The following is a 25,107-nucleotide window of genomic DNA, read 5'->3' on the forward strand; positions in this document are numbered from 1 at the left end:
GTGTTTCCTTTACATCACAAAAAGAACTTTTAAGATCAACAACCAGTGAATAGAGCATTTATTAAACAAAGCTTTTTTTATATTTACAGATAATTGACTTAATTTATATGCAGCCCATAGGCTAGCACTTAAAATCTACATAGCGGGAGGCACACCTGAGCATGGGAGACATTACATGAAGCATCAGCTTCATCTCAATCACAAACTTTGGCAGCGTACAATTTTAAAGGCAGAGTCTCATGAATCAAGCAAACAGACATGTGGTTCAAATCCTGCACATTGATGCAAGCTGATTAACTGGTTTCAAGGTCAAATCCATGCCCTAACATACAGCACAGGTGAGGTTTTAAATGTATTTTGGACATTGAAATGAAGACCAGAAAGAACCTGGTTTATTATTATGTATGTCTGATAAACACATAAAGGTAACATACTATGGTTCATGGGGTGAGTATCCTTAATATGTCAAATCGTGACACTTAGCTCATGTACACTACACACAGCGGCTCACAGCTCAGGAGTCTTTGTAGTAGTTGTTGAAGTTAATGCGAAGAAGGAAATCCTCTAAATGAGGCTGGTAGCCTCTGTTCACCAGCTTGGTCACCACTGAGAAAAGAAAAAAAGGAGACTTTGTTAATTCTTTCTTTCCTCCAACACCTGAACCTCACTGACAGAAAACATCACTGGAGCAAATGAAAGTAATATTGACGTATAGAAACAAGTTCAGGAAAGGACATGTGGAGCAGAAACAAGGTCACACAATTACATGGCTGAGCAGCAGACAACACTGAGACTAATAAAAAGAAAATTCATATTAATAGAAAATAAATAACCGAGTTGGTAAACACAGCACGGAGAGAAAATACTTCACTGGCAGATGAGTAGGTTATTGAGTGTCACATGTCACGGGTCTATATGATTCTCAGGGATTTGAGCTGATATCTTATTATCAGAGGTCTGAGGGTCCTTTAATGAAGGAGATGTAATTCACCCACTTAGCTCCACCTGGTTGGTGAATCTTAGCATTTGACTTTTTTCTAAAGTCATAACCTCTAATCTATAACCAGATCCTTTACCTTACTTCAAGTTCAGCTCAGAAATCCTTTCTTTTCTCTTCTCTCATTACATCAAAAAAAAAAAAAAAAACTCAGATATTTATTTCAGAGAAAATTATCTGTCACAACCACCACATCTGGCTGGATGACTTAATACCTTACAATTAGAGAAGATTTGATACGTTTAAAAAGAAAATCAATCTCTCTCAATTTGATAGAATACAGCTTGAAACTCAACAAGCTACATTTTATACCTTTGTAATATTTCACAGTAGTATATAAATATGAGTGAAACATATAAAAGGAACTTCAGTTAAAGGGTGGGATTATCTAGGCTCTTTGTTGCCTTTTTCTTTTTTTTCCCAACAGTTTATTTTTTATTACTATTGCTTTGTTTTTCATTTAATGATTGAACACATCCTTTGGCTTTATAATTGTTCAACTTAACAACTGAGTCATTTTTTATCTGGATGTGAAGCAAACTCTTCAGTAAAAATCTGTTTGAGAATAATCACAACAACAAGGGATGTGAACTGCTTCACTGTTTCACAGAAGTCTGAATTCTCATCACATTAGTGAAACATTATTCGGAGTCCTTACCTTTGAAAAGGAAGTGAGAATAATACTTGAAGGTGTTGTACGACTGCTGCATGGCAATGAAGCTGGGGTGCACTGCCTCCCCCTGATGGCTGTCCCATGGCTGTGCGATCAGCTGGGCGCGAAACTTCAAGATCAGGCTGAAGATGCTGTGGATGATGTTCATGACCGGAGCTGCTTTCTCTGTCAGCAAGCCCCTGGGGGAGGCGAGAGAGGAGGAGGAGAGTGCAGAGTTAAAGAATAATGACAGGGAACTCTGAAATGACTTTTCAGACGAGCTGGAATTCTACACAGAAAAGTGTGATACGTACAACTCCTCCTAATGAGATTAAATCATTCATCGGGTTCAAAAGTTAGCCTCAGATTCAGCTGGAATTTTAATTAGGTTGTTACGAGGAGGTAGAATTAATTTTATATGAAATTATGGGTGCTGAGTGCACCTCTTCAGCTTGCTGTGGTTGTGCAGAGCCTGAAGAAACTACTTCACTCCTTAGAATTTTCCACATTTTGAGGTGTTGCGGTCTGAAATCCTGTTGGTTTAAATGAGATTTTGGTAATCTATATATTGTATAAGCTCCAAACACTTTGAAGGATCACCTTTGGCAACACTTGTAAGTATTGAGTTTCATCTGTTTATGAGAGTTTCGAGTTGTATCGAGAGTTGTATACTCAAACAATTAGAATTTTGATTAATTTATTAATCATTTGATCTATAAAAGTCAGAAAACAGTGGAAAATGCCAGTCATAATTAGCCAGACGGACCCGCACTGACATATAATCAATACTGTTCATTATGTACTCAATTTACTATCATAGGCAACTAAGAAAGAAGCAAATATTCACATTTCAGCAGCTGAAACCAGTGAATTTGGGGTATTTATTGAATAAAATTATCAAAAGTTTACTACCCCATGACTATTTTATCTTCAGAAAACAAAAACATAAACCCGAAAATTGGACCTGAGCCTAAATGAACCCAAAGGAAACGGGAGCTGTTAACTGGATATATTTTTGTTCAGGTGCAGTGGTTTCAGTTCACACAAGACAAGAAAAGTAGAGCATATACCTCAAATCAGGGTCTTTTGCATGTGTCTGAACAGATCTCCTACCTTCAGATTTTCATATGTATATATATTCTTAAAGTATTTCAATACTTTACAAAACATATTCACAGTTTGGGTTATAATATATTCATGGAGCCCAGTCACAAAATTCTCAGTTAATGCATTTTAATTCATGCAGCAGTACCAAAAAAGTCAGTCAGGAAAGTGAATATTTAGATGAAAGCATTATATTGCTGTTTGATATTCACATGCACAGTTCCAGCCCTCACCTGAAGATGGCCCTGTTGAGGTAGTCTGCATGCGTGCGGTGGATGGCATCCAGGTCACTGGCAGTAGCCAGCTTGGCTGTGAACTCGCTCCAGGACACTTGCAGGATCTGGTTGGCGATGTATCCCTGTATTACCTTGACAAAGTGCTGCATCTCATGTCGGTAGAGCTGCAGCTGATGGAACTGCACCGAGCGACCTGCACCTTTCACCAGCGCTGAGACAAACAAACGTGAACATTATTCAATATGCAAACATTTGCCGGTTAAAGCTTCTCTCAACTCAGAGGATTCGCTGCTTTTCTGTATTATAGGACAGTAAATTCAATAATTCTGGGCCTTATTTTTTACTACTGATCTGACAAAAAAAAGCAACTGGAGCTCACTTTTGGGGGCCCTGGGAATTTCTGACAGGCTTTTTTTAAATTTACTTTTAGACAAAACTAAATGCACATGAATCATTACTGAAAATAACAGGTGGATGAAGCTACAGTTATTCAGACAGACCTTGGTTAACTGTGTGGTTTTTACTTCGAGTGCAGTCATGTTAATCCTGCTTTTGGTCAAAAAAAGCATTCTGACTCCTGTATTAAGTAATCATCCACATTTCCCATCAATCAGTAATATTAATATTATAATGACGTTTACATCCCTCTAATACTTTAAAAAGGGACAGTGCATTTTTTTTTTTTTTTTTTTAGAATGTTTTCATCACTTTACCTTGCTGACAGACAGCCCTTTCCTTTGGTACATTTTCTCAACCGTAAAACTTACAAATTCCTGCGAATGCCACGCACTGTATTACGCTGCAGCAGCACTTTCGGCAGCAGCACCCAAACAGCTGATCTGCAGCGTAATACAGTGCGTGGCATGTGTAGCAATGCAGAAGTTCAACAGTTGAGAAAATGTAGTGCCAAGGTAAAGTGCTAAAAATATTCTAAATACAGCACACTTTAACTGATATTGATTTTTTTAAGTGGGTCTTTTTTAGGCAATATACTACCCTGGTACTCCAGCCCACCAAATCTACTGCAGGTAATACACTGACTATGGATAAGTACCTCTTACAACCCCACTTAAAAAAAAAACGAACTATCCCTTTAATAATTAGTTTTTTCCCATCAGGATATCCATTTATGTAGTCTGCACACATGCTTTCACTGATCAATACTATCTAACCCAGTGAAGCACATTGTTCTTCAACAATCCCACTGGCACAAGATGTGCTTTGTATAAATAAAACATAAAGGAATCGCAACATTGCCCTCTATGAATATTTTATAAACAGTGAGGTAAGGTGGAGTCCGAGTCTTCTCACCTGTTCTCTTGAGGTGGAACCAGACATCACGGAGGCTCCACACCATGTGTTTGAGTTGCAACAGGAACGAGAACAGACGGTTGTACTTGTTCATGCAGCTGTCTGTGATGATGATGTTCAACGGCCAGTCCACCTGGGAGATGACACGACACGGAAAGAGACAGAAACATCAAAGCAAAAAAAAAAAGAGAGAGAGAAACACAAGTGTGTGAGAGTGAGTGTGAAAGAGAGTGAAGGAAAGTGGAACGAGTTGGGAAAAACAGGTAAAGAGAGAGTGACGGATGAGGCAAGGGGAAGGGAAGGGAGAAAGGTGTGAGTGCAGAGGCGTTGATAAAGGAGGTGAGAGGATTGTGAAGAGACGACAGAGTCGCGAGAGATGGGGGGGGTAGAAACGGAAGAGGAACGGGGGAAAAGATATATGGAGAGAGAAAGATAAAGACAGGGAAAGAGGGAGAGAGGAGAGAGGAGATAGAGGAAAGGTGCAAGATGGAGATTCAGCAGAAAAGGGAAGAGTCATGAAGAACACAGGAGGGAACAAGAAGAGAGGACAATGTGTGCAGCATTAGTCACCGTGCATGTCATCCACGAGACCCAACTCCAATCAATCTACGAGGTCCAACCATTTAAGTGTGTGATAAGCTCATTTTGAACACCCAGAGCAGTTTGTCAAGACATGACAGGTTGTCACACTCAAGCTGCCACTCACGCTGTGACAAGCACACACGCTGTTACTCACTCCGGTAAAACACACCGCCTCACCTTGTAGCGTAGCTCTAGACAGTTGAGAGAATCGGGGGCGTGAGGGTGGAAGGTCTCTGGGAGGAAGCGCAAGGCGAAGGTGAAGTTGCCAGCCAAGGGGGTGTCTCCATGTAAGCTGTACTGCAGGGCCTTACTGAGGATGGAGTTCAGGACCAGAGGGGTCAGCAGCTCGCCGGGAGTCTGGCCGCTGCCCAGCTGTGTGGATGAGACATGGGTTATAAACATAGATATCACAGCCTTCCTGAACCTCCACACCTCCTAGTTTTAAACTGTGCTCAATTTGGCAGCTTTTCATTCCAAATAAACCCTACGGATAGCTGATTACCTCCCTTTCCAGTTGAAGGTGTGTTAATGAGTAAAATCAGCTGGTGCGGTGTTTGGGTGGAACAAAAACTTTTTGTCTCATGGGCCTCGAGAGACAAACATGCATGAATGTTTCTGCAGAAAAACACCAAGGTGTTAGCGAAGGTTTCCCCTTGTTATTTTACACTGGGAGGCTCGGGCTTGAAATGATAAACAGCCTAGGAACCTGAAAGTGACGCATCATGTGCTGCAAAACAGCCACATAGAGCAACCAGATTTAAAATACTTTTAGTGTGATTGATATGCTTAAACCTGCATAAGTGATTTTTTTTGGCCATTTGGAGACAGCACAACAAGCTGTATGAAGTATGAAGTTAATATGGCAAACATAACGATACAGCAATTGGTTATTTACGCATCCAACAGATACAGAGCAACATTAGCATTGATTTGGATTTTTAAATCCAATATTCACTCCTCCTTTTAGCTCTGTTTTACTCTCCACCATCTCCTGAGAGAAATATCTGGCTCTTTAGCTGCTAAATACAGTATGTTAAGTATGTTCACCAGCTAGTTGCTAACTTTATCTGTGTGCCATTTGGTGTTGGTCAGGTAGCGTACAGTGTTTTTTCAGTGTTTTGGCTGAAAAAACGCTGTGAGTGGTGAGTGTAAACAGTTAAAACGCAGGCCATAAAACATCAATAACTTAAAAAAGCACTGAAACGGTTCATAGAGCTGAGAAGAACTGCAGAGTCAGGTGATACTGGGTTCGTCACATCGTCTGACACCTCTCACGTTAGACATTTAATCATACATATTGATTATAGTAGCTTTAAAAATGCTCAGTTTTGCTTGTACGTTTCACACCAGCAGCCCTTTTGTGAGAATCTATGAGTGATATAACAACACAATACACACAGGCTCTGGAATACTAAATTACATTCTGCAGAAGAAAATGTGAACCCTCACAAAAGGTGTGAGAATTACTTTGACTTTCTCCTGAAATCTGCACTCCACCTGTGGCACATGCATTTTAAAACTACCTCTGTGTACTCAGGGGACGAGTGTTTGTGCACACCAACACTTGAGAGCTTTATTCAATGTGTTCTTAGTAGTGTATGCATACAGTCAGTGAGTTTCTAAGGTTACCCATACTTGCTCTAAGTCGGGCTGCATAGGCTAAAGTCTCGTGCTAAATACACTAAATGCTTCAACAACAAAGAAAAAAAAAGACATTGTTTACAAAGTATTGCATTCAAGGACATCTGGTCATGTTCTAAGATGTCCTCACTTATCTTCTCCAAGAATGCTAGAACTGCAGAAAAACACAATATATTATCCGAAATTGATAGTGTAGAGATGATAACAACACTTCTGAAAGAGCGTCACCTTTTCAAACAGTAGATCACTGAGGGACTGTGCGAACTCGCCATCCTCCATCAGCAGGAAGTGGCGCAGCGCCTCAAAGTGTCTTTCCACCCCTAACTCCACAAAGAAGTAATCCACCACCGCCTTGTTCACCAAGGACACACTGGGGATGGAAGGTGGAGGAGAGTGACCAAGAGAAAGAAAGAAAACTTTTGACACAAGAATCAGGACTGAAAATGATGTTGACTTGCAAATTTGAAACAGGTTGCGGGGATGATAGACATTAGTTCTGGAGACAGCTTGGGGAATATACTGCTGTTTTTTTTTTCCCACTTTTTGGACGACTACCTCCATTCCATTACCTTAAATTATTCCTGAGCAATTCACGTTTATATAACAGTGGGATTTAGGGAAGGTTTTCTTTAACTGAGAAGCCAGCAGAGAAGAGATAAAAATAGAGTTGAAACTCTTTGGCAAACTCCACTGCGTCGTCTGAGCATGGGATAAAAATGTGTTAATAAAAATTTAGAGCTATGAATTCCATCGCCACATACAGTGCACCCCCCTCTGTGTGCAGAAAGGGATGAGAAAGCCATTTCTTTACACACAAAGACTAAACTGCAAAGTGTGCGAAAACATTGTAGGTGAAGACTGACAAGCTTGTCTGGAGATTTGATGGAATTTCAAACAGAAAAAGGGGTCCTACAAAGATGGAAGGTAATAAGAATTTAAATTATTCCTCTAGAGCACAATATGAACTCAACCACAATTTCAGTAGCAGAAAAAATTACAAGAGATCAATGAAAAACCTCACACCTGCATTTTCTCTTAACATAGTTTGGCTTCATGAGTTAAATAAGCAGATGACATACTTGTGAACAGTAAACAAGTAATGTGCTTAAAAATGTGATGGTTTTAATCCCTCTCCGACACAAAACCATTTCCTCCCGCAGCTTTCCTTTAGTCAGATACTCACTGTGTGATGAGCGGGGTAGTGACAGAGTTTTTTATCAGAACTGGCAGTGAAACCATCTCGCTGAGCTGGACAGGAGTGGTGTCTGTGGCTGTGCTGAGTGTGGGGTCCATAGGAAGGCCCCAGGGGCCGCGAGTTACCTGCTTCAGCAGCTGACACTCTGGGGATGAAGCTGTGTGAGAGGAGGATGACACGTCGCTGAATAAATATCACACATTAGAAAACTGTGCCATTTTAAATAGTGCAAAGAAAAAAATGGTAGGTTGTAGTGGAATAAAACAGAAACTGATGTTAAATGAATATCAAAGTAATATTTTTGCCAGAATGGATAATGCAAGAAAGGTTTACTTTAAGATTAATTATACATACATGGAGATGAAAGTTGGAGGAACATTTTACACTATATACAAATAAAATCTGATTTATCACAACCATAAACTAAGGCCTTAAAATGATCTTAGAGTTGAAACAACACCTCTCTAATACAAAAATAGAACATTAAGACTTCACAAAGGTAGTATTTACTGTAAGGTGATTTAATTAAACAGCATTGTATTATAAGTTATTCCAGTTATTTTGTGTACCTTCTGTATTTATAGTAATTCTCCCTAAATAATCAGGGCTCCTGACTGATCAGTGGTGTGGAAGATGTACTCAGCTGAATAGTTTCTGATAGATTTAATGGAGACCCAGGAAACCGGCATGAATAACAGTAGCATGACTGAACTACAAACGCAGAGTGAGGAAGACAGGATATTACTTCAACGAGCCATGATGCATACCACCCTAACATTAACCAGACTTAATACCTTTATGAAATATCACTACTTTTAATGCAACCCTCTCAGCCTGCTGAGGGAGTACATTTTAACAGCCTCTGTATATGCATCATCTCGAACATGTGGTGTAGAATTTGCATTTCTTTACAATTTGATCTGATGATTTGGTGTATTTCAAAAGACATTTCCATTCTGATGAAGTCATTTCAGAGACATATGGGATCAAACAGGCTGTATATACTGTGCAACGCTCACCCTTGAGAATGTACATATGCTCCTATTCATCAATAAAATAAAAATAAAAGTAAAACTGAAGTCTGTTGTCAGGACATCAGGCCCATAAACCAGCCTGTTTCATTAATATAAGAAGAGGTTAAGCTTCGTTTTAAGTTCTCCGCCAAAATCAAGAAAAAGCAGCAGTTTGTGCACAATTTTTTATGCCATTTCTTAAATCATGACATACATGAGAACAATAGCATCAATTTTGAGAGATGACAATTTTCCACTTAATTCGATTTCTGTTGAAATATTTTTGTTTATTTAAGTTTTGATGCAAACACAATTTGATTTGGCTGTGCTGTGAAATGACTCCATGTCAATACTTACAATACAGCTTCAAATATATACATTTTTTTTAAATCAGATTTTAAATTTGGAGTTCCTCAAGGTTTTTTTTTGGGTCCCCTTCTATTTTCTAATCCCAGGGCTCTGTTTAACCCCGTCTGTTATTATTGTTATGCTAATGGAATCCACTTATCTTTAAATGTAGACACCTGTGAAGTTATCTCTTGTCTTTGCAGAACAGTCTGGCTGACATAAACAAAAGGTTGTCTATAAACCTCCAACTGAACAAGGACAAATCTAAACTAAAATTGTTTTATTTGGGACACTGTGTGAATAAGAAACACGTTATTTTTTGGCCCTGACTTAAATGTAAAAGAATGTATAGTACAAAGGGTTTAATTTGGATTTTATTCAATGAGAAATACTTTTTTTCTAAGAATTTCATTTCATTTCAATTTCTAACACACCATCTAGCCACCATTGTATCCAGGGTTGTGACCTTACTACATAAATCCCCCTTAGTGCGTAAAAAATGCTTATATCTTGAAAATCACATTGCCTACATATGTATGTGCCAAAAAAAATAACAAAAAAACATTAATCTTTGTCATATGTTGTCAACTGACCCATGACGTTGTAGCAGTCTTCATAGTGTTCCACCTGGTACTGGCAAGACAAAGCAAAGAGGTATTCCTGCTCAGACTTTTCTCCAGGGGACAAACCAAAGCTGGCTGCCCAGGACCCCATGGCCTCAGCCAGCTGTTCACCAGGGCTCTCCGACTTGGAACCTGAAGAGGGATGTAGAATTACTTTTTCAGTGACATCGTAATTTGTAAATCACTATTCTTAACGCCAATGGGTCAGATCAAAAAGCTAACATATTTATCCTTCAAAATCTGAGAAAATCTCTTCAAATGTTTTAAGGCAAAGGCAGACTCAGTTCAGTGATAGTGTACGTGCAAATATCACTTTAAGTTTATTGACTTGGACTACATTTGCATCAAAGATGATAACATCTTACATGATTTTGAGCTTACTAAGTGGTATTGCATGGTGCCTCACAACTGCTGCATGTGTATTTGTGTGTCAATTAGTATTGTTCAATACCTTTACTTTCTTCATTATCCTCTGTTTTCTGCTGATCTCCTCTGCCTTTGCCCTTCACCATGCATCCAACTCCAAGTGAAGAATCTGATGAGTGGCCATAAGCGCTGCCTCGCGGCACAGAGTGTTGTGGCTCCATCCCTGACACCACACATCCCACCCCCAGTGTCGAATCAGAGGAGTGGCCGTACGCGCTGCCTGGTAGCGGTGATGGAAGTGGATCAGTTTTGGACACTACACATCCGAGGCCTAAACTTGAGTCTGAGGAATGGCCATGTGCATTGCTGGGAGGAGGAGAATGTTTTGGTCCTGAAACCACACATCCACCTCCTAATTTTGAGTCTGAGGAGTGACCATAAGAGCTTCCAGGTAAAGGGACCAAAGCTGGTTCAGTTCCAGACACCACACACCCTGATTGAAGGATGCAATCTGAGGCATGTCCATGCTTGCTCCAGCGAGGTCTTGCTTCAGGTATGTTGGACACAAACTCGCCCACCTTTATATTAGAATCAGAGGAGTGACCATGGATACTGGGAGCAGTAAGTGGTGCGACAAATTCTGAAACGTTTTCCCCTACTTTGATGTGGGAATCTGACATGTGACCGTGAATGCTGGGGGAGGGTAGAGGGGCAACGACATCTGAAACATGCTCACCCACTTTAATGTGGGCATCTGAAGCATGACCGTGGATGTTTGGAGTTGGAAGAGGAGCAACAAAGTCTGAAACGTTTTCTCCAACTTTAATGTGAGCATCAGACGAGTGACCGTGAACACTGGTGGAAGGTAGAGGGGCATCAACTTCTGAAACGTGTTCTCCGATCTTGATGTGTGAATCTGACGTGTGACCATGGATGTTCGGGGTTGGCAGGGGGGCAGCTACCTCTGATACATACTGTCCGACATTAATGTGAGCATCAGAGGAATGTCCATGGACGCTGGATGAAGGTTGAGGGGCAACAACATCTGAAACCATCTCCCCAACCTTTAGGTGTGCATTGGAGACATGACTTTGAATGTCTGGCAAAGAGAGAGGACCGAGAACTTTATCTTGAGCATCTAAGCTGTGGTCTTGAGTGTTTGACATTAGTGTTTCAATACCACCATTGTCAGAAAGACCTGCCACTACTTTGTGATCACCATTATCCTTGCCACCTTGCTCTGGTATGGTGGAAGAAGCAGTATCAACCACATCATGTTCTTTTGTAGGCTCAGCAGTTTTATTCTCATCTTTATTTACCTCTACTTTACTTTCCAAAATCCCTATTTCAGTCTCCTGTTCCGGCACAGGTGCAACTTTTTCTTGCTTGTTGTCTGTCATCGAGCCACTCCCATCTACTAGTTGCACTGAGGCTTGAGAGGGATGACCATAAACACTGGCTTTCGATGTAGCCAGTTGGGGTTCCTCTGGGGTGTACTGGCCAAGGGGAAAGCTGGATTTGGAGGCTTGACCAAAGGGGCTGGCTTTGGGTACACTACTCTGGATTTGTGACATATTCTCTCCAATGGGGATGTGAGAAAAAGAGGGATGGTTTTGGATCAAGTCAGGCTGAACTGCAGGTCCCCAGCGAGGTCTGGGTTGAACTGAGGCTTGGCCAGTGATACCCTCAAGTGGACTAAAGGGGGCACTGAAGTCATAGTCTACCAGCTGTGCTGTAGGACAGGCTTCAGGTAGGTCAGAGCCAATCTCCTGTAGGGCTGCGTCCACCTGCTGACTGTCGGGATTCGGTGACTTGGCCAGGAAGTCATTGATGTCGATGTCTTCAGAAATTAAGGCAGGGTCTACAGCAAGAGGGGTGAGGGTAGGGGAAGACGGGTCACGTGGTGGCAATGCAGCTTCAGGTTCTTGAATCTCCGCTGGCTGCTGTTCAGATGACCCTTGAGTGAGAGTTTCCTGTAAAGAGAAGTTACTAATTTTAGGATGTGTATCGCACATACTTTAGAAGAGCATAATAATGGGAAAAATAGGGGACTTATGTTCAAGAACCAGTGTGTTGTAATACCGGTGTTGATTGTGGTACAGGCTGTTTTTTTGCTGGCAATACTTCCATGGGAGGTCTCTCCTGGCCAAAGGGATATTTCTCTAACATTGCCTGGTAAGAAGTCACAACAGCTTTGGTTAAATAAAAAACTTTCAACAAACCAAAATAATAAAATCTATCCATTCATCTTTACCTTGTCCTCTGTGTGTATTTTTCCTCTCATTTATTACAAACCTGCATCTGCTGCTTGTCATGTTTGAAGAACTGAGCACGTGCATCATCCAGTCTCATTCGCTGCACTCTCCACATGGCCCGTCTCTCTCTGCGAGCTGCTTCCTCTGACAGATGGCTGTACTGAGCAATCAGCTCCTTCCTACAATTTCAGTGTAGTAACACACAAGTAAGTCATTTAGCCGTGGGTTTTATCCGGAGAAACTTACGGTTAATGCTCAAGTAACAAAGAGTTAAATGTCATGCATCTACAGATTGAACACACAGCTGTTGAGGATTAAATGCGCCATCTCTTGTGCCTTCCATAAGTGCTGGCTGCCGTCCAAACAGCCGACTACTCATTTAAGTCCAGCCAGCTACTTTATTATATTAATGTTTGATTCTAATGAAATAGTTTTGCATAAGTGGTTGCGATTCACTAGTGTACAATTATGACCACTAGTTTCCACTTTAAAACAATGCAAGCATGATGATAGAGAAACATGCCAATCTGTCTGTATCAGTCCCGCCCCCACATTCTGTATACGAATGTGTGCATGCGCTCAGCTCAGAGGTTGTGTCCAAGGGGGGTTCTGAGCAAAACGTATTGCTGTGTCTAAAGGTGTTACCGGTGATACACAGTGTTCAGGCATACACCGATTACATGACTTGCCCACTGCCCACACGTTAATCAAAAGAAAAAAAAAAAAAATAATAATAATTTGTAACAACGGACGCTACAATTATAAACTGAAAGTGTCTGCTCTGTGCCTCGCTGCAGCAGCAGCAGCAGAGTCTCAGCACAGAGTGGCGGAGTGAGACGTCTGTCCTCCCTCCCGCTCTCTGCTGTAAACACACGTAGCTGTTAGCAAGCGGCTGCTCTCATGTCTCCCCGGGTTTCAGTGCTTGTTTTCGGCAGAAACTCTCTCGTTCTCTGCCTGCTCAGCCTGCTCTCCGATGGTAGGCAGCTTAGTTGCACCCTCACTCTCTCTCTCTCTCTCTCTCTCAACCACTAGCTATGCACTAAGTTGTTCCTTAACGCAGCTACGCTACCAACAGTTTCCCAGACAATGACACAGAGGTTGACTCATGTTTCGGAACAGCACTGCATGGAGGCTCCCAAATTCTATTGATTCCCAAATTAATGGATATTTGCCATTATTTTTGGCACTAAAAAAAATATTTTTTTGGCCTGGTGGGGGTTGTCTTTAGCCTGGCGGCCCGCCATCACACCAGTACAATTATAGGGGAAACACTGAAGTGATTCACAAGTTCGTTATTTTAGAGTTATTTCTGGCATAGGTTTATTTTATTAATAATTTATTTAACCAATACTTAGGCTCGATAAGTCATGGGATTAAAAACACATCCCCCCTTAAAATAATCTTCTTTATTTTTGTTGAACAAGATTGCATTTATGTTTCTAGTAAAACGATACACTAACCAAACATTGTGGCATGTCTTGATAAACCTTACAGTGGAGGTATCAATACATAAATAAAGAATAATAAATAAGGTCCAATGATTCTTAATTACAAGAGTTCTGATCAGTCAGGAAAAGGCTTGGTTTTAAATATTAACAGCTACATACAGACTGTGTGGGTTAAAATGCACGAGAAGCCTGATTCTCCTTTACAGTAATTCACTACATGTTTACAATCGGGTAGACAAACTCATTAAAATATACAATAATTAAGATCAGTGTATATGATGGAATAATGGCATTAGAATGTGCCAGAGGCCACCAAATTTGGGCTTTCATGGCCAATATTTTTCTCGGGGGGGGGGGGGGGGGGGGGGCATGCACCCAGGCCCCCCTTGGTTGCTACTTTTCCCATTGGCTGGCTACTTCCCTGCATCTCTCAATGATGAGATTGTCCTTTTGTCCAACAGTCCATTCAGCCATCGGGTAGCTTAGCTCTAATTGGCTTCATATTAGTACTTGACTTAGATAAGGACAGCAAAATTTTCCAACATGAAGCTTATTATCTTCCTAAACACAAATTGACTTATATCATTTTTGCAGTCACGTCTGATATTCTGCGACATACTAGAAATAGTATGTCTTATTTGAATACTGAGTAATTTATAATTAAATGTGAGTGCAAATCATCCGGCAATCAATGTTCTCCCTACTTGCGCTTTCAAGTGCATATGCTTATGAAGGACTGATAAGCATATTGGCCTGCCATATGCCTCTGTGTGTATATGTGCTTTCAAGCTTTTGAGCAAATTCCTTAACCAGTCTCCATTAATGTTTATCATCTATAACTGATTAATCAGTCAAAGCCTGTAGAATATGAAATCCATGTTTTTCTCAATGAAAGCCTTACTGTCACGAATGACAGCATATTCCAAATAATTAGATATCTAAATCTTTGCAATGGATGATACTGCAAGGGAGGAACAATAAGAGAAGCCACAGTGGGCGCTTACTTCAGCTTTGCTGAACTCTGACCTCGATGCATCATCAAACTAAGAAACGACTTTTGTCCGTCATATGGAAAACCACTCATACCATGCTTGTATTACATTTGTTCACGCTGCTGCATTTCACATTTATCCCCACTGTTTGGAAATTTGGCACAAGTCCAGCTGCTGAAAACACACACGCAGATGGAACTGATGTCCCATAGTCAGTTAATAAACTCAAGATAAAATTTATTTGCACAATGATTCATCAATCATCAATAAAACATTAACATCTCTAATAGCGTCTATAAAAGCAGTCAGACCTGGCTCTCTGCTCCAGTTGCTCCTCCAGGGCTTGTAGTCTCTTCTCTCTGTCCCTCAGCTCTCTGGCAAAGCTGAAGTCATCCTCCTCCTGCTTCTTCTTGGCTGCACTTCGCCACTGGTGCCACACACACACACGCACACGCACATATATTATATTATTGTATAGAGCTTCAAAAACTGGTCATACAGGCTATGAGTGAAGTGTATGAATTCAAATTTGCTTACATTATCTTCTCTCTAAAATGATAACCATCAAAATATGAGAAATATTGTTTATTCTCTCTTCCTCTAACACACTTTTTGTACTCTCTTATAGTCACATGCTCACTATCTTACTTTCTCACTCAAGTACACAGTTTTAAATCTGTTAGTCTTATTCACACACAACTTTTTTATCTCTCTCTCACACACACATACACACACACACACACACACACACATTACTACCTCTTGCTCCTGCTCCAGGTGCTGTTTCAGCTCCTCAAAACGCTCCCTCTTCTTGGCCTCCTCAGCCAGACGTTGTGACACCTGGCGCCCTACAGGAGGCGAGAGAGATAACAGTGGGCTGCTTACCCCCCTACACCGAAAAGTGCATAACAGCTCTGTCTCTTTCACACAGGCGCACACACAAAACACCATCACCATCTGCCTCACACAAACGCACTTGAAAATGAAAACGCCGAGGTGCAGATAGAGCATCAGGCCAGACGCATCTCCCACCCCCCCCATTCCCAACCCCAAACTTTGTCACACGTGTTTTGAAGTAATAAATTATATGAGGAGTTTGCTAAACTGCGCTGGGGATGATTAGATTTCAGAGCCCGTAGTACTGGAAGTCATTCAAAGCATTCCTCACTGCGATTGCCCCTGCATCTCTGCTGCTCTCCTGAGAGGAATGAATGCAGCTGAAGGAAACGCTCGCAGTCAAGAGTCAACAAGCGAGTGTGGCTTATACTCAGAGCTGAGCCATTTGTTAAAGGTATACTCAGTGGGATGGGGGATGTGCATGTACATCAAGCACATAAAATTATACTTGCAGTGTCTAAGTGTGTATGTGTGTGTTTGAGTGCAACACTAACCGCGGATGCTCTCCAGGGTTTTGGCTGCTGACTCTCTGACCTGATTGATCAGCTCCTGGCGTGCCTGCTCTGTTCGCAGGGCCTAACAATAGACAGACAAGAAATCATCATTAACAAAGATCTATCCGTCTGCCCTGTAACTCACCTCTCCTCCCCCCACCTGTGCAGTCACTACAGCCAGCAAGCACACACGATACGGGCCATACAAACCAGGGTGTTACACTGAATCATGCAGCGTGCGAGCTTCAGACTTCACCTACATCATTTTAATGACTTGCTGCTGAAATTCTCAGTACTTGAGGGCAGTGTCACAATCATTGATCATGTTATGTAAAAAAAAAAAAAAAAAAAAAAAAAAGAAAGAAACCTCTCTCTTTATCTTAAGGGACAATACATGTGTAATGACTCAGTAAGTTCTTAAATCTTCATGTTAATTTGACCATTGCTCATCAGAAACAAATTCAGGGGGAAAAAAAAAGAAAGACACATCACAGATATGTAAGATGCTATCGCTGGGAAGAATATTAGCGTGTATGTGTCTCCGTACTTGCTCCTCCCTGCTGATGGCGCTGTGCTTAGCGATCCTCTCCATGCGTCCGCGGTAAACTGCACAGTCCCTCTCAATCTCCTCCACCTCCTGCAGGGAGAAGGTAACGGCGATGCGAGGCATCGGCAGCTCCGACCAGCAGATGTAGTGCTGTGGACATAGTTTATTATAAATTATTACCAGAGCAGGGCTTCTGCACAGTTAAACTTAAGACTTTTAAATAACACATACAATGCAATTTAATTCCATAATCCTACTAATCCTAATAACTGTCTCTTTTGGGTGACATCAAGTGTTTTAAACACAGACCCCAAAGTTCCTTTCATAACAAAAATATGCACAGTCACCCATGGAGGAGAGCGATGTGGCTTGCAGTGTCTAGTCTGCCAGAAATGTATTATTTATTTTATTTACTTGTTTATTTATAGGGGACAGTGCACATTAATCAACATTGACATTTTAATAGCATCACAGTAAATGTGCTGGGGTTAGCTCAACAACTAATTTGCACCCGTAGTCCCGACTCAACTTAAAATTGACAAATGGATAAAACACTTCATACACAGCAGAATCACAATCAAAATGAGAGGGGGGAAAAAAACTGGAGAAAATGCATCACGAGTCTTTGTCCTAACAATCTTAAACAAAGTTATAAAACACTAGAAAAAATGTAGAGTTCATCAATTATAAAATAATAATTCATGAGTACTTATCTGAGTAGATTTTAACCATAATTTAAGTTTGATTTAAAATCCTGTATGCAGCACAGTTCCTTATTTCCATAGGTAGAGTATTCAAGAGATTTGCTGCTCTCACAGAAGAAAATGAATTTGCTGCATCTACAGTATATGGGACCATGGAGGTGCTGCCCGTAAGTTTAACAAAGCGGCTTAAAGGCTGATACCACACATATTCTTTAATATAAGACAAGTCCATATACCGGATAAAACTTTCCATACTAAATAAACTGTACTTCTGAATAATGACAGTGGTGATAATAATTGGGTTTGTTTTAGAGTACCTTGAGTGTTTTGTTTATAAAGTGATGTATAACTCATTTGTACAGCTACATCAAAACATAAACCAGTATAGTAAACCAGCAATGCACTGTTTCACATTTAATTTTTCTTGGTTGTCACTAGTTATATCAAACCGATGTGAGAGCAGTTTGCATATTAGCAACCATCTCGTCACTTTTGCATTTTTCAATCCATAATTTCCCATGTGTTCATAGACACCTTGCAGTTTAACAGACCAACACAAATGGAAATTAGAACAGAGAGAAACATTGTAGTTACAGAATGCCAATTAGTTAGGTGCATGAGCCCTGCAGTTTAGGTCAGGAAGGTCGAGTCATGAAAAATATCATGTCCCGGTGAATCGGCAGGCGAGTTACAGAGAAGTGAGAAAATTACAAGTACTTCAAAACGTCAACACTTCACTGAAGCTTAGTATTCATCTGGCATGCAGAGTTTATGAGAGTTTATGCTGTCATCATGCTGGTAGGAGTCCGTTCATGATCAAAGATAGCTCACAGGGTAACTCATGAGAATACTACGACAATATATATCTTTGCACACAACACCAACGCCATCATGATACAGGCAATTCTGAGATATGCAAACGCACTGCAAGACATTAATCTATAATACATCTTGATAAATATATTTAGAGTCAAACTGGAAAAAGACTGAAGTGACAGGAAGCAGAAAAGCTCAGAGTTCAAATGTTTGCAATAAACAATAGAAAAGTCACAACGTATCACAACACTGATGCTAGTGTATTGATAAAGTTTTGCAAGAGACCGTGTCCCCATATGCCTGAATATTGATTATTTGTCCCATCCCTTACAGGCAGTATGGATTTCCAAATGGAGAGAATCATTGCCGTTAAGTAGTTGGCAGGTGGATAATTGTGGATTTTGCAGATGTCAGAGCTGATCTGTGAATCTCTAAAGTGAATATACTGAATGGCTCTTAACAGCAGGGAAAACAGATCTAATATGGCAGGGTAATCTTAAGGATTAACATTTTATATGCTTAAATGTATTCACTGCAAACAACAGTCAAAACTGTCTTTGTACTGAATAAATTAAGAATACAATTTAGGTTATATCTAGCAATATTTTTATTCAACATTCAGCTGCATTAAATCCCCCCATCTGCATTTATGGATGTGTTAAATGTGTAAAACAAACCTGCGGGCAGCAGATTTTGAGGAGGTTGATGGTCTTTCCGCAGACGTACACATCATTGGCGATATGTCTCAGGAAGATGGGTACACAATCCTCCACATCTTTTGAGATCAGAGTGTAGCCTTGAACCCAGAAGTGTTTGTCTGTAAAGATTAAAAGAGTCCCATTACATGCTGTCATACAATTTAGACCAAGTAATTTTACTGGTCCATTATGCCTCTGATAACAGAACAACACTCTCATGACTGCAGTGCAGAAAGTAATAGTGGCAGAGTAATACTCAGCCTGCAACGAGCGTCAAACTTTTCCTTATTAGTATGACTTACGGGGCATAGCAAAACTCTGGCTGCTTGAATTAACACTTGGAAATTGTTAGCGCTTAGCTCAGTGATCCTAAGCAAAAAGCAAAAGAGAACATGAATGCACTGAGCTTCCAGAGCTCTTTACAGAAAGCCTGTGGCTTGCCAAGAAAGCAGAGCCACTGATTGCTTCCCTGGCCGACGGACTTCGAGGAGAACAATGACATTTGTGTGTCCTCCAAAAAGCGGGAGCGAGGAGTGCATAGGTTCAGTGCAGGAGTTGATGAGGTGTAGCCGATGAGCAAATGAACCTCTCAGCCAGACAAAGCCGAGGTGATGGTCTGACCTTGAATGGGGTGTTGCATGACATACAATATTTGGACAGGCTATAATGATTCATATAAAATCATATTTATGGAGTGCTGTCAAAATGAAACGGCTATAGTGTATACTAGTCTGGAGAAGAAGATGTCATCAAGATGAAATCAGTTAATAAACAATTTCCTAATTCATGCACATCTTCTTTTCTTCATTTCTAAACAACAATCAAAATATGATATATAAAATGTAATACATTTTACTCATAAAAATTACACTATTATACTATTGTCCATGTCATGCACCTGTCAGTGGAGGCTGAATCAACCAGCTATATTATTATTTTCTCTTCATTTTTATGTTTTCTGACTAGATTTCTATCAAACTTTAGAATTCATTAAATCTTGTCTTGACAATGAAAAGCTATTATAGAGATGAAATAGGACATGGCATTGAAGAGCAGTATGAGCAAAAGCAATGCAATCAACATACACAAAGTGAATCTTCCAGTTCCCGTGGAGTCCTGTGTATTAATCTGCCATGCAAGCCTCGTCTCCACTCTTCTGCTCTCCTTTAGGAGCCAAGTCCTTAATTGGACTTAAACTAATTTATTCAGCTAGTCCAGATTTGTCATGGGCAATTACAAGAAGAGAATTTGTAAGAAAAAAAAACTGATACATTCGAAAAAAAACGTTTTGTTTTAGCTAGCACAGTGTACCAACTGCAAGTATAAAGAAAGATGATTCATTTGTGTTTGTCCCCGTGGCTCGCTGAGCGGAGATGGCTCTGGTCCCCACAGCTGTGGTACAGTAGCTGATTCTGTTTCCCGCTGATTATCATCCAATAACTTCATGACATCCTTTATAGACACAAGGACAAATCCAACTAGGCAATAAAGGCTGTAATGAAATCTGTTTTTTTCTGCTAGACAATCTGTCTGGCAGGAGTTTTCATTTTCAGAACCTGCTGACTGAAACCAAAGTGTTCATGTGATGGCATGATGTTTGTGTGTGTGTGTGTGTGTGTGTGTGTGTGGTCTCACCTCTGAAGCTGAGGTAGTCTTCATTTACTTGTATCATGAATTCTCCATAAACATCTCGAAACACACCACTATACACCCAGTCAGACACGAATCTAAATGAAGAACAGTAAAAATATTCAGACACAATCCTGACAGTCCCTGGAGAAAAAAAATCAATATAGCAAGTATTACAGTCATGTCCTTGGGTTATATCATCATGTTTTGAAGACACACATCTGTACGAAGAGCGCAGTAACTGACCGTGTATAAGGTTCACAGCTGCTCTTCAGCAGTGACAGCAGGACGGGATAGTTCTCGTTGCTGCAGTTATTCTGTGCTTCGTTGTACAGGTAGGACAGCAGTTTAACACCCTGAGGAAAGCCACATGACATTGAGCTGACGTCCCATCTGATAGGTTAAACACAGCCATGATTGATGACATATTGTAGTTTGCAGATAAAAGAGCACTCACCACAGGGAAGGTAGCCTGGCCTGCACCCACAGGCCCATCTACACAGCACAGTTCTGACAGGTACCTTAGATTAAAAGAAAGCAAGGATTTTTTTGATCTGATGATATTTGCATCAAGGTCCTCTCTGTCAAAACACAACTTTGCTGTTGACTGGGTAAGGCTGAGGCTTAAAAGAGTGAAATTAACACTAGACCATCGGCCAACTCCCTGAAAAATGTGTTTGACCTCACCTGAGCTGCCGGCCCACTTTGCGGAAGAGGAAGCCGATAGTCAGCAGGCTGAGGGTGTGCGGAGTGCTGAGAACACAAGCTCTGTAGTAATGCAGATACTTCCTCAGACCACCTGTAAAAGCCTTAAAGAGAGAAACTATTTGTTAATTTTCAGTTTACCTTGTTTATAGTTTGCTAAATGCCCAAATAATGTTCCGCCCTGGTGTTGAATATTGTTCTGATATTGTCGTGCACTGCCCGTAACCCTTGTGTATTTCAACTCTTTTCTTACATTATCATATTTATACTTTAGATTGTTATGTGTGTGAATTAATTAGTTGTGTTTTTGTCTTTGCAAACTCATTTGCTTCAAATTGCCCCTTGAGGAAATGAGGGCCACAACACTGGTAACAACAATAACTGTCCCATTCAGAATACAAGTGGCAAAGAGAGAGGCAAAATGTGCAGGCTAAACGGAATTAATGATGATTATACAGATGTACCTGAAAGACTAGGCCCTTCTTGTCTGCATTCTGCAGAGAAAAGCGACTAAGCCTCAAGTAGTAGGTGCCATATTGGGCCAGCTCCCCCAGGAGACGAGACACACTCTCGGCAGAGGCTCCTGACACGCAGACGCCGGGTCTGACATCAAACTGAACACTCTGGGAAGGAGATTACATATTTACACATGGTGGACAAAACATAACAAATAACTGTAGAGACTAATAATATCCAATTCCAATAAAACAGCCCTGCAGCAAAGACTGTCTTTGTAAAGCTTATAATATTGAATTTTGTTGAGACTGTCAGAGAGTCACCTCCATGGTGACTTCTGAAAGTATGGTTTGTGGTGTTATTATATTAGATTGCATTACATAGTCAGGTGTTTGTTATGTTGTTCTTCCCATGGCTGTTTTATGAGATACAGTGGTGGTGGACAGCAACCTTCTGGGGAGAGGAACAACAATAACCTAAACAATATTTCTGCAATTCAGTGGAAGTCTACCACAAACCATATCCTCAAAAAATTACCTTCGAGAGTCTCAACAAAACATCTAACATGATAAGCTTCATAGAAGTTGTATCTGACTGTATCTGCCCAACTAGAAATGCATTAGTTTATATTATATTGTACAGATGTTCAAGGTAGTGTCTATCTCCTGTATCGGCCTACATATCATGATAAAAGTCGGTTAGATAGGGAACATAAGGGGCTAAGAGAGTAAACAAGAGAGTTAGGATTCACTTTACATTGTAAAAAACAACTCTAATCTTCTGCAGATATAAAAACTTAACAGGAACCAATAAACCAACAGAAGATCTATCCTTTGATTTGTTGTTCAGCATTAGGAATCATTTAATTTATTTTCTAATGTTTTAATGTATAATGTCAGGCGACTGACTTGAGTGTTTGCTCAACATTGTCACTTTTTTCTCTAATTTTCCTTTCGCAGTTGTTAATGGGTTGTTTATATCACACTTGGACAAATTATCCATTGATTCTTCTCTCTGTGTGTTTCTTAATAATTGAATGCTCTCACAGTGCTTTTATCACTTTCGTCTGACAGACCCCTAAAAAACAAATCAATTGTATATCATTACATTTTAGAGACTAATAAATGAAGATGAAATGCACCTGGTTCAGAGGGAAGGTCGTGGATGCCACTCCGATCAGCATGTTGAGGAGGTCAGATACAAGTTGTGTCTGAGAGTCTAGGGGCAGTGGGAGGAGAGGAGAGGGTGTACTAGTGCTGACCACCCTAATCTCCCCCTCCCATAGTCGATAAAGCTTGTCAAATGCCTCCCTGCCTCCTTCTGTTAGATAGAGAGACTCTCTTTTCCCTGGTGGGCTAGTGAGAGAAACAGGGTGGAATTAGGTGCTGAGCTACACAGATATGGTGTAAACCTGAAAACATAAATAACTATAAGCAGGCTCCTCCAATATACTGTTACACTGTGAACAGGTTTTAAAACAAGAATGTCCAATTATATGTCATTTCTAAGCGAGGTAGCCTTGAGTTGTTTCTTTAGATTAAGTAAGTTTTTAGGTGACAGTAATAAATTAATTTCATGCTTTCAAACTTTCTACAGAACAACTGACGTGACTCACCAGCCAACAGATTCCCAGCAGCGCCGTCTTCCAGGCTCAAATGTCCGGAGGGCCTCCCATAAATCAAGTTCTGGACTGGGACTGGGCTCTGACTGAGAGTCTGGGGTCAGATTGGAAGATGACTGGAAGCCTTCATCCTCAGACTGGTCTAAACAGGGAGGCACCTGCACAGAGACATGATGATATGATGATAAAACAAGTCAAACTAAACAACATGTTTGATACTAGACTAAGCCATAGTTTCATACCCTGATAGCCAGCCCAGTTACATCAATATTACTGGGAACAGGAGGCAGGTCCAGTCTTATGTCTATGTCTGAGGTACGCGTGTGCTGCAGTGCTCCAAACAGTGTCATCCTGGTCTCCTTCTCAAATCTTTCTTCTGCATCCATTTTAGTCCTCAGAGTGAGCAGCCCTGTGCCTGGTGGGGCATCCATCAACCTCTGAGTCCCACACAAACTCTCCAAAGTCCCCCATTCCTCCCCGCACACTAGTCCCCATGCCCGCGCCTCTAGCCTCTGCAGCTCCTCGCTCTGGTAGCTCCAGGGTTGAGGCCTTCGCAGCACAGGCCTCTCTCGTCTCATGTAGTCCCTGCTGAAAGAGGTCGGGGGTGGAGGTGAAGAGCCAGCTAGGTGCACCAGGAGCTCCAGGACTGAGTCTACTTCCTTCAGGCCAGAAGATGCTCCCTCCGGCAGCCTCTCCAGCTGCTCCTCCAGCTTCTCTGCTTCCTCTCGGCACCCTGCCACCCGCAAGTCAAAGCATATCATCAGGACTTTGTTTCTGGGTGGCGTATTAGCCATGGCACTTGGTCCTGAGACAGATGCTTTGGTGCCATCTTGAAATAGCTTGGACAGCAGAGCACCATAGGCACGCTTCTTTAGGGCTTTGCGGAAACCCTCTCTGGAGACTCCTCCCAGGGCACGGCGCTTCCATGACACCCCAGATAGACTGCAGTCACACAAGGCACCCAGCAGCTCAGTGATGCTGCTGCTATCACAGCTGGGCTTTATGGTATTGTTGGGGTTTGAATACATGGTGGCACTGTTGCCTCAGCCTGTATGAGGGAAACAAAATGGGTTGAAGCATTATGTTTTTCTCTGTCACTTACATAAACAACCAATTTTAGAATCTGGGATGCACAGTGCACGGCTAGTGTATTGGTAAACGTTCAGATACACATGAGACAATAAACATTACAGAAACAAGACGAACTTACAGAGCAACCAACATTTCTAAAACAGAGGTAACCTTTTGTTGCGCATCGTTAGTTATTGTACACTAAAAATTAACTAAGGTAAGCCAATATATACATCTTGCAACAGAGCCAGCTGATTACTAGCTAAGGCAACGTTCGGCATTTAGCTAAATTCGCTAACGTTTACTATAACGTTATCATAGCTGCATATCCAATTAGCAAACCCAATTATGTCCCGAGCTGAAAATATGCTTATTGATATTATTATTTAGCCTCACGATGTGGTGTGTTATCAACTCACTCAGCTGACAGAGTCAATCCAGCAACCACCTCCAATGCATGCTAACGTTTGTTGTTAACAAGCTACTCCCGGATCAATTCCTGTTTAGTTTAAGTGCCGAGCAAACAGAACCCACTAGGCGGACTCTCTAAACAGTTCCAAAGGTGTCTTAATTATTCCGTGCTTTCTTTTCCCTGCATATTAATACCAGTTAATATGCTGTGATGATAGCGCCAGCTAAAATCTAGCTAGTCGCTTCATTCATCTTCCATCATCCGCCGCGAGCCTACAACAAATTTGGAATCTGC

At 41.1% G+C, this 25,107-nt stretch overlaps 1 protein-coding gene across 2 annotated transcripts; it reads right to left on the reverse strand.

The window, feature by feature from the left end:
- Window positions 1-41: 41 nt before the first annotated feature.
- Window positions 42-25,107, reverse strand: tubgcp6 (tubulin, gamma complex associated protein 6). 2 transcript variants are annotated; one of them, XM_044356039.1, is made up of 25 exons: window positions 24,821-25,107; window positions 23,573-24,378; window positions 23,325-23,488; window positions 22,851-23,064; window positions 21,718-21,876; window positions 21,236-21,357; window positions 21,006-21,069; window positions 20,795-20,904; window positions 20,555-20,646; window positions 18,899-19,038; window positions 16,702-16,851; window positions 16,155-16,236; window positions 15,523-15,611; window positions 15,075-15,190; window positions 12,364-12,502; window positions 12,151-12,240; window positions 10,154-12,041; window positions 9,673-9,834; window positions 7,707-7,875; window positions 6,752-6,893; window positions 5,060-5,254; window positions 4,301-4,433; window positions 2,987-3,200; window positions 1,656-1,849; window positions 42-606 (listed from the first exon to the last, which is right to left on the reverse strand). In XM_044356039.1, exons 2-25 carry the CDS (start codon window positions 24,356-24,358, stop codon window positions 515-517), a joined length of 5,706 nt encoding a protein of 1,901 aa, XP_044211974.1. In that variant the 5' UTR covers window positions 24,359-24,378; window positions 24,821-25,107; the 3' UTR covers window positions 42-514. The 2 variants fall into 2 exon arrangements, with proteins under 2 accessions (XP_044211974.1, XP_044211976.1); XM_044356041.1 differs by having other exon boundaries at window positions 25,008-25,105.

The sequence above is a fragment of the Thunnus albacares genome, chromosome 7, assembly GCF_914725855.1.
Source record: "Thunnus albacares chromosome 7, fThuAlb1.1, whole genome shotgun sequence".
Classification (NCBI taxonomy): domain Eukaryota; kingdom Metazoa; phylum Chordata; class Actinopteri; order Scombriformes; family Scombridae; genus Thunnus; species Thunnus albacares.